Source organism: Nematolebias whitei, chromosome 9 (genome assembly GCF_014905685.2).
Source record: "Nematolebias whitei isolate Nwh7 chromosome 9, NemWhi1, whole genome shotgun sequence".
NCBI classification, from domain to species: Eukaryota; Metazoa; Chordata; class Actinopteri; order Cyprinodontiformes; family Rivulidae; genus Nematolebias; species Nematolebias whitei.
Genome location: NC_056506.1, coordinates 13,358,945 through 13,369,063, shown reverse-complemented (window position 1 = coordinate 13,369,063; position 10,119 = coordinate 13,358,945). Strand labels below are relative to the sequence as shown.

Sequence of the window (10,119 nt, the reverse complement as noted above, 5' to 3'; positions counted from 1 at the left end):
TTTTTCAGTCAGGTCATCTGGACAGTTCCTTTGTTTGTGCTGAAACGATTCGCCTTCGATCTGGAAGGCTTCATCAGTCAAGGAAGCACACAACAAAACTGATTCTTCCCCCAACAGCTTACTCCAAAGTGGAACAAACCAGTTCTGCTTGTAATAAGATGGTCTCTTTGGTAAGCCCCTCCTCCATTGCCGGCCCTCTTCCTTGTTGACAGTCTTGTCAAACTGGTTGAAAACAACAAAGTCCGTGCTCAATAATCCAGGAATACAATCCAACATTTTTCAGTCAGGTCATCTGGACAGTTCCTTTGTTTGTGCTGAAACGTTTCGCCTTCGATCCGGAAGGCTTCATCAGTCAAGGAAATACACAACAGGACTGATTCTTCCCCCAACAGCTTACTCCAAAGTGGCACAAACCAGTTCTGCTTGTGATAAGATGGCCTCTTTGGTTTGCCCCTCCTCCATTGCCAGCCCTCTTCCTTGTTGACAGTCTTGTCAAACTGGTTGAAAACAACAAAGTGTTTGTTTCTCAAATGTTTCGCCTTCAATCTGGAACTGATGAAGCCCTCCGTATCGAAGGCGAAACGTTTCAGCACAAACAAAGGAACTGTCCAGATGACCTGACTGAAAAATGTTGGATTGTATTCCTGGATTATTGAGCATGGACTTTGTCACTGTTCTTCCACCATGTACTGCCCCTGCTACTCTTGTGATGATGACAGACGCATCACCTGCATCGCTCACCTCTGCTGCTCCTGATATAGGCTGTGTGAAATCCTTTGTTCATAAAGTAAAACTAGATCCTACAGTCAAACCTGTAAGACAGAAGCTTAGACGCCTTCCCTTTGCAGTGAGAGCTCCAGTTTCAGCAATGCTGAAACGCCTCCTGAAAGCTGGAGTCATTGAACGAATCGACCATGGGTTTCACCAGTAACAGGATGTAAAACAGGATGAATATGATCGTGTGCTGACCTCCGTGAACCAAACAAAGCTGTGATAACAGACTGCTATCCTCTACCACATGTGGATGAGTTGTTTGTCAGTTTAGAAGGTGTCACGCTGTTTTCTACAATCGATCTGGCCAATGCATACTACCAGCTGCCTCTGCATGGAGATAGCAGAGATTTAACTGCATTCATTACACGTGACGGTCTTTTCAGATTTTGCAGAGCTCCTTATGGACTCGCCTCCGCTCCCTCAGCTTTTCAAAAAATGATGGCTGAGATTCTCCAAGATCTTCCAGGTGTCCAGAATTACCTGGATGACCTCATCATCTACGGTAAAACTCCTGCTGAGCATGACAGCAACCTGAGTCCTCCAAAAGCTCAAAACTGCTGGCCTTGTGCTAAATGAAAACAAATGTCATTTCAGAAATGCATCATTACATTTTTTGTGTCATGTCATAAGAGCAGATGGCATTCTCCCAGACAAAGAGCATGTCGATTCTGTTTTGAATGTTCCTCCACCTACTGATGCTGCTGCATTGAGATCCTTTCTGGGGTTGGTGTTTTGGTACTCCAAGTTCTTGCCCAATTTTGCAATTATAGTGGCTCCAGTGCATTCTTGTGGAAGTGCAACAAGCAACTATGCAGGACTACAGAAGCATAGACAAGCTTTGAAGTGTAGTGGACTAGGCCTACGTCGAAACTAAGTCTAAGGTCAAAACTCTTGACCTTTAGAACCTTGTGGGACAGGAACTGTCATTTCATGTATTTGAATACATAGATACAGGTTCACCCATCCTGAGACTTTCTTTCTTGAAGATTCAAGTGAAAAGAACACTCTCTTTTTATTATCATTACTATCTTACAAATGTTGATAATCAAAGTGTCTTAGTTCAAACCATTTTAGATGTTGCAGTGAACTAATCAATTTTATTAACTGAGTAATGATTTTTATTCTCATGTTAAAAGCTGTTGCAGAGTAATTATGCATTTTTCTGATTTCTGCTTTTGAATGAGCAAGTGTGTGCGTTTACAAGGTTACAGTCAAACGAAAAACAAGTTGTTATGTTAAAACTGTCATGTTTTAGAATCCTCTCAGACGTAAATAGAGATGTTTTGCACCTGTTTCTTAGGCACGCCAAAACAGAACCCTCTCGGTCTGTGAGAACATTTCTGAGCTGTCCCATAACAATTCTCACTGTCTCTAACCTCTTACGTCACAAAAACACACCCCTTCTGGTCGTTTCTGACCAATGAAAAATCCCAAAAAGTGAACCGGGAAAGAGTCTTTAAAATGTCAGTACTTCCTGGTCTACACGGACTCACAGGTACCCAGAGTGACACACAGACTCACGGAGTTACAGACTCACAGAGTTGGAGAGTTGTCAGACTTCTAGAGTTCTGGAGTTCTGATGGAGTGCTGTTGGAGTTCCTGACATGACAACAAAGCTCTTCCGAGTTCCATGGGATTATAACATTTTCCACTGAGGTGAATGTGTGTCGAACAGAGCCTCGCCACTACTTCTGACGAGCTACAGCCATTCTAAGGAGACGCTGGACCGGTAGCGTTAACGGAACACCATATCTGCTGATTATCATCAGAAAGGTAATGGGTCAAGTTTCCTACCAAGCGTACCGAGGCGAGCTGGGCTTCTGATGGAGAGTGTCGGTTCTGGTGAACACTTAATTTCCCTCACATACCATCTTAACTCCCTCTAAACTTCTTCCCATCTTTAAACTTTTCTATCAAGTAGAAATTCTTCCAGATATTTAGAAATGTCTGTGTAAAATGCTCACCCACATTCATGTGGGCAAAAGATCATAGTTGTACAGTTTTCATAAATGTCTTTGGTGCAGCAACGGAAAAATCATGGCCGTATGATTTTTCCTGGTTGATTGCTTTGTTGTTATTTTCATAATTTGCCAAATTAATGTACATGTTTGATGTTAAATTTGATTCTGTAAATAAATGACCGCATTCATTTTGATGGGTCAAATCTAAATGACGTCTCACGTTTGCATTTCCTTAAATTCAATGCACGTTTTATTCAGTCCAGAAAAATGAGGAACCCGCGTTAAATGATGAATATATCCCAGCATCTGTTCATCTACAGAAGAAACTAAGCAGCTTCTGGTGAACAGCCCTGTTCTTGCACTGTTTAATCATAACCTACACATTGTGATATCCACTGATGCCAGTGATTACGGACTAGGTGCTGTCTTTGCCCAAGTTCAACCTGATGGAACAGAGAAGCCTGTGGCCTTTGCTTCCCGCACACTTTCTGTGACCGAACAAAAGTATTCTACTGTCAAGAAGGAGGCGCTAGCATGTGTGTGGGCCACAGAGAAATGGAGAACATACAAATGGGATCGACGCTTCACCCTCCGAATGGACCATCAAACTCTGACCACACTTCTGAGCACAAAAGGAATGAATAGAGCTGGAATGTGCATTGCATGATGGTCAGCTCGCCTGCTGTGTTTTGATTATGATGTCATCTACTGACCGTGTTCTCAAAACTACACAGTGGATTGCCTCTCACACCTGCCTCTGCCTGTGACTTCAGATCCTGTGCCAGACGTGGATCCTGAAATGGTGGCTCAGATTTCTGCTAATCTGTCTGCACTTCCTGTTTCTGACTTTGATTCAGCTTGCTCCTCATGCCCTGAACTGACAGATCTGCATGTACAAATGAAAAAAGGATGGCCTGCCTCCATTAAATCCATCTGTAATACACTTGCTCCTTACTACAAGATCAGAGACGAACTCTCCACCTACAGTAACTGCATTCTCAGAGGTACGAGACTCATCGCACCACCTTCTGTCAGACATACACTGATTACACTAGCACATGAAAGTCATCAAGGAATTGTATGCACGAAACAGCGCTTGAGAGACCTCTACTGGTGGCCAAAAATGGACTCACAAGTTCAGGATACCATAACATCATGTGTCATGTGTCAGTCCAATGACAAAACTGCCCAAACACACCCTGCTCCACTTCAGCCTGTACCGCTGCCCGATGGGCCATGGAAAAAGGATTGGATTTGATATTGTAGGACCATTTGACACAGCTATTCCTTCTTGCAGATTTGCCATTACATTGACTGATTACTATTCTAAATGGCCTGAAATTGCTTTCTCACATACTGTCACTACGAACAATGTTATTCAATTCTTATCATCTGTTTTCAGTCGTCAGGGCAACCCTGAGAACATTGTGACAGACAATGGCACTCAGTTTACATCCAAAGCCTTTGCATCATTCCTTCAGAATAGAGGAATATCTCACGCTAGAACATCTGTCCGTTGAAAGGTTTCATAGCACCTTCCGCACCTGCATTCAAACTGCAATCCAACAGTCTACACCATGGAAAGACACTGAGTCAGAATGGCTTCAAGTATACTGTGCAACGCCTCATGCAACTACCTCCACCTCTCCGTATGAACTTCTCTTTGGCAGGAAGATGCGCACTAAACTGAACATACTCCCTTTGCCTCCTGTCACATCTCCACTGCATGACAGGGCACAATGTGAAGTTCTGAAAAATCAAAACAAAATGAAACGTTACACTGATGCCAAACGCAGTGCAAGGGTGCCTTCATTCCGGTTAGGAGAGAGGATGAGGATACGGAATCCATTACATGTTTCAAAAGGTCACCCTAGGTTTACCTCTCCTGCAACTATCAAAAAGGATAAAGGTAAACACAACTTAAGGCTAACTGACGGAAGGAATTGGAATGCATCCCACCTTGCATGCTGTGCTCCAGTTGCTGGACAGGACTCTACTGCTACAGGACTGGAAAAGGCCCAGCCTGATCCACTTCCTCTTAGGAAGCCTCCACGTGCAAAATATAAACCCAGTTGGCACGTAGACTTTGTCATGTTATAAAAGTTATGTAGAAACATAACTCTTACCTAAGGTTATAGAAGGGTTGACAAAAGGTTACTACAGCTACTGGTTTACTAAAGTTTTCTTTGAGTATTAAGATGGGTAATTTGTTTTATTACAGGAATAATTTTGAGGGAAAATTTAGTTAAATTTACAGGTTTACTTAAACTTTATTAGTACCTTTGGTTTACAATTCCGTTGCTACAAATATGTAGACAATTTTCAAATGCAATTTCTAATGGTTTAGCCTCTTCAGAAAATTCTGTTCAAGTATTCTTTGGAGGAAGTTTAAATCTTAAGAAGGGAGGAGATGTTGTGTTGTGTAATGCGTTGTCATTCACGCCACTAGGTGGCGCTGCAGGATAAGAAGTGAAGATGAGAAGGGTAGAAAGAGCGAGGATGATGATAATGATGAAGAAGCTGGATGAAAACGTGCTTTTGGTGTATTGTAGTTCGTGTCTGATGTGCTACGTTAAATAAATGCACTGAGTTCAACAAGAACTTGTTTTAATTTGTCACACCACTACAGTCATGAACAGTTTTTCAAAGCATTTAGCGACTATTGGGGTGAGGGCTACCGACCGATAGTCATTCAGACCAGTCACTGTAAAGCTCTTTGGAAATGGAATAATGGTGGCAGTCTTGAGGCAGGTGGGAACTGTTGCCAGGGTGAGGGAGGAGTTAAATATATCAGCCAGCACCTTGCAGAGCTGATCGGTACAGTCTTTCAGCACCTTCCCCAGGATGATGTCCGAGCCAGTTGCTTTGTGAGGATTAATTCTCCTGAAAGTACTCCTTACTTTTGCTGAGGTCAAGCTGAGGAACTGTTCTTCCTGTGATAAGGTGAGTCTTGTGGTGGGTGGTCTGTTCAGGTCCTCAAAGTGTGCATAGAATCTGTTGAGAGCATCAGGCAGTGATGGATTCCTAGGGCATTGCGCACCTCTGCCTTTATAATCTGTTATGCACTTAATGTCCTTCCACATGTTCTGTGTGTTTTGTGAGGAGAAGTTTCCTGGATCTTCTGTGCATATGCTGCTTTGGCCCTTTTAATACCGTCATCCAGCTCTAACCTTGTCTTCCTCAGCGCCTGTGAATTGCCAGACCTGAAGGCAGTGTCCCTGGCTTCTATCAGGGTGCATACCTCCAGGGCTTTTGGTTTGGATATATCTTTATATGACGGCTGAGGCGAGCTGGTCTGGGAAGCTCAGTCCTCACCTCCTTCTACAGGTGTGCAGTGGAGAGCATCCTGTGCTCGAGCATCAATGTGTGGCATGGAGGCTGCACAGCTGCAGAAAGAAAAGCTTTGCAGAGAGTGGTGAAGGCTGCACAGAAATCTGTTGGAATCAGTCTCCCCACCATCACAGACATCTACACCTCCAGATGCAGGAAGAGGGCCACCTGCATCATGAAGGACCCCACCCACCCAGCACACACACTTTTTGCCCCACTCCCCTCAGGAAGGAAGTTAAGGAGCATTAAGTGTAGAACCACTAGACTGAGGAACAGCTTCTACCCTGAGGCTGTTAGACTCGTGAATCTCTAACTAGAATAATCACTGTGAAAAACCATATCATGTTGCTGCTGATCTGTTTCATGTTGCTGCTGATCTGTTTCAATGTTGATGTGTTCATGCGTGCACATCTGCTCACAGACTCATGTTCATGTTTGTGCTGATGTTCAATGTTTTATGTTATGAGTGCTTAGTGTATATTTAGTTGATGTTTTTCTTAGTTCATATCTTAGATGTTATTACTGTTTTTCTTATACATTTTATTGTTGGATGTAACTGGGACCCCGTGTACATAATTTCGCTCCACCACATGTACCACATGAGGTGCGAATGACAATAAAGAAACTCTGACTCTGACTCTGATCTTTACATTCCTGAAGGTGGTGACATCATCAGCACACTTACTAATGTAACACAGGACTGAGGATGCGTATTCCTCCAAGTCTAGTGTCCCCTCCTTTACAGCAATATCCCAGAAGATCTGTCAGTCTTTGCAGGTTTCTCACCCACCCCTTTAAATGCCTTTGTGTCAGTCTGGAGCATCTCAGTGGGGGCAGATAAGCAGGAGTCAGAAAGATTGATATGTGATCAGAGAGTCCAAGATGGGGGTGAGGTATGGCTTTATATGCGTCTTTTACATTGGTGTAAACATGTTCTAGTGAGTTATTTCCTCATGTAGGAATGGTCACATGCTGATAAAAACTTGGCAGTGTCTCATTCAGATTTAAATGGTTAAATCACCAGCCACCACTTAAAAAGCCTCCGGGTGTTTGTTTTGAAGCAAGCTGATGTTATTATTTAACTCCTTCAGGGTGTCTTTAGCATTAATGTACGGAGCTATGTAAACAGCTATTGTAAACACTGTCGTAAACTCGCAGAGTAAATAATGTGGTCGACACTTCACAATTAGTTGCTCTGCAGCCTCGGAGCATGTACCATTTATCAGCATACAGTTTGTGTTCTACAGTTCTACATAGCTTGGAGTTACACACAACCCAGGCATTTTATAATTGATAAGCCTCGCAGATGGGAGAAGAAAGGGCTTCAGCTTCAGAACAGAAGTCCATCCATCCATCCATTATCTTTTACCCGCTTATTCCATTTTGGGTCACGGGGGTCGCCGGTGCCCATGTCCAGCAATCACTGTGCGAGGGGCGGGATACACCCTGGACGGGTCGCAAGTCCATCACAGGGCCACATAGAGAGAAACGAGACAAACAACCATTCACTCTCTCACTCACACCTAGGGACAATTTAGAGTTACCAATCAGCCTAACATGCATAGTTTTGGTCTGTGGGAGGAAACCGGAGTACCCGGAGAAAACCCACGCATGCACGGAGAGAACATGCAAACTCCACCCAGAAATGTCCCTGGACCGGGGTTTGAACCAAGGACCTGCTCGCTGAGAGGCAGCAGCTCTACCAGTTGCGCCACCGTGCTGCCCCAGAACAGAAGTCCAGTTGTTGTTTTTTTTTGTTTGTTTGTTTTTTTTTTTTTTTTGGGGGGGGGGGGGGGGTTTTTTTTTTTTTTTTTTTTTTTGTTTTTGTTTTTTTTTTTTTTTTTGGGGGGGGGGGGGGGGCTTTTTTTCAGTTTTTATATAGTTAGAGTTGGCTTGGGTTTCCTGAGCTATCGCTCAATGATGCTTCTAAAGGCTTTGACTGCTGAGGACAAACTGAACACATTTCCTCACCATGCTGTCTTTATGCTCTCTACCTTTTCATGTGAAGTATGCATTTGTGATTACTGCTTTCATTAAAGTGTTTTTCTTTTCATAGAAACCACACCTGCATAATAGAAACTATACCTGGGTCAGAGAAACTACACCTGGGTAATAGAAACTACACATGGATAATAGAAACTACTCCTGGGTCAGAGAAACTACACCTGGGTAATGGAAACTACACTTGGACCATAGAAACTACACATGGACCACAGAAACTACACATGGACCATAGAAACTACACATGGATAATAGAAACTACTTATGGACCATAGAAAACTACACTTGGATAATAGAAACTACACCTTGACAATAGTAACTACACCTGAACTATAGAAACTACGCCTGGATAATAGAAACTCCATCTGGACCATAGATACTACACCTGGATAATAGAAACTACACCTATACAATAGAAATTACACCTGGACCATAGAAACTACAACTGAATCATAAAAAAACTACACCTGGACCATAGAAAGTACTTTGTACACCTGGACCATTAAAACTGCACCTAGACCATATAAACTGCACCTAGACAATAAGATCTATACCTAAACTACAGAAAATACACCTGGATCATAAGAACTACACCAGGACCATATAAACTATGCCTGGACTGTAGAAACTAGACATGGACCATTTATTAATCTTAAGTTAACCAGGCAAATCCCATTTAGATCACATATCTCTTTTGCAAGGGAGGCCTGTGCCTGGAGACAGACAAAAGTACATGTTTTTGGTCAATAAAAATGACATGCACCATAAAAAAATTACACCTGGATCATAGAAACTACACATAAGCCATAGAAACCACACATGGACCATAGAAACTAAACCTGGACCATATACAGTACACCTGGACCATAGAAACTAGGCCTGGACCATAAGAACTATGCCTAGACCATAGAAACTACACTTGGACTATAGGAAATACACTTGGGTCATATAAACTATACCTGGGCCAAATAAACCACACTTGGAACATAGGAAGTACACATTAACCATATAAACCACACATGGTAACCTCTACAGATTACATGACTTAGAGACACAACAATCAGTTAACCCATCACACACACACACACACACACACACTTTCATGAGTGCTCACCTTCTGGTTCTTGTAATAAAATGGGTCAATGTCCTCCAGTGGCACCCCAACAAGTTCTGCTGGAATGTCACCAAAGATGCGTGGCAGCTGCTTGCCTGCCTCCAGGTCGGCCCTGGGTTTGGATGGCCGCGTGTTCTTCTGAGCATCTGAGCAATCCTTGACGCTCTTGGCCTGCTCCTCCGCAATCCGCCGCTCCAAGGCAGCCAAGGATTCGCGAGTGAACCGCCGCAAGCCGTCAGGACCCGTTGGTAACAGCATGGCTGCCATCTTTTCATCCTGATTGTCCTGTACTTGGATTTACTTACAGCTACAGACAGGGGAGTGAATGCAAAGAAAAGGTAGAAAAAGAAAATAAAGACAATGTGATGAAGTTAGCTTGAGCTTGACACTATAGATTTGTAGATTTCTTCTATCATAGCTCAAACCAACTGAACTTCCAGTGTCTTTTTGTACCACTAGTTGACAAAACTAAGAGTTCAGTTCAGCATTCAACCACGTTACACCAATGATAATAAAAATCTACTATCCATATTTTAATTATTTACAAAGCCTTGTGCTCATGGGTAAGTAAAATTTATTTATTTTGCAGGTAATAAAAAATAGCTGTTGGTGGTGTTTGGTTTCATTAAGACTTTCACAAAGGAGAGCAAGGTTTATTTTGTAAATAAACACACTCCACTTCGCTGGTTCAGAGTAAAGGGCCGGGATAGCCAATGGTTTACCTCTGAGTTAGTTGACCTCTTGCACAGGAGGGACCAGCTTTGGGCAACAGCAAGACAGACTGGTTCGGACACCCAGTGGTTGCAATTTCATCAGTTAAGGAATCGCTGTACAGCTTCCATTAAAGCTGCAAAACGAAACTACTATCTACCTCAGACCACCAAAAATCTAAACGATCCTAAGAGCTTCGGGAAAACTATTAAATCTCTTGATGGCAGC

The 10,119-nt window shown here is 42.9% G+C and overlaps 1 protein-coding gene across 1 annotated transcript in view; it reads right to left on the bottom strand.

Moving 5' to 3' along the window:
- The window catches only part of LOC119414954 (sodium channel protein type 4 subunit alpha B-like), a 326,309-nt gene extending 316,856 nt beyond the window's left edge, over positions 1-9,453 (bottom strand). The window contains exon 1 of the mRNA XM_037682070.1: positions 9,181-9,453. Within this exon, the coding sequence (XP_037537998.1) occupies positions 9,181-9,447 (267 nt within the window). The 5' untranslated portion in view covers positions 9,448-9,453. The remainder of the gene's footprint in view (positions 1-9,180) is intronic.
- Between the last annotated feature and the right edge of the window lie 666 nt (positions 9,454-10,119).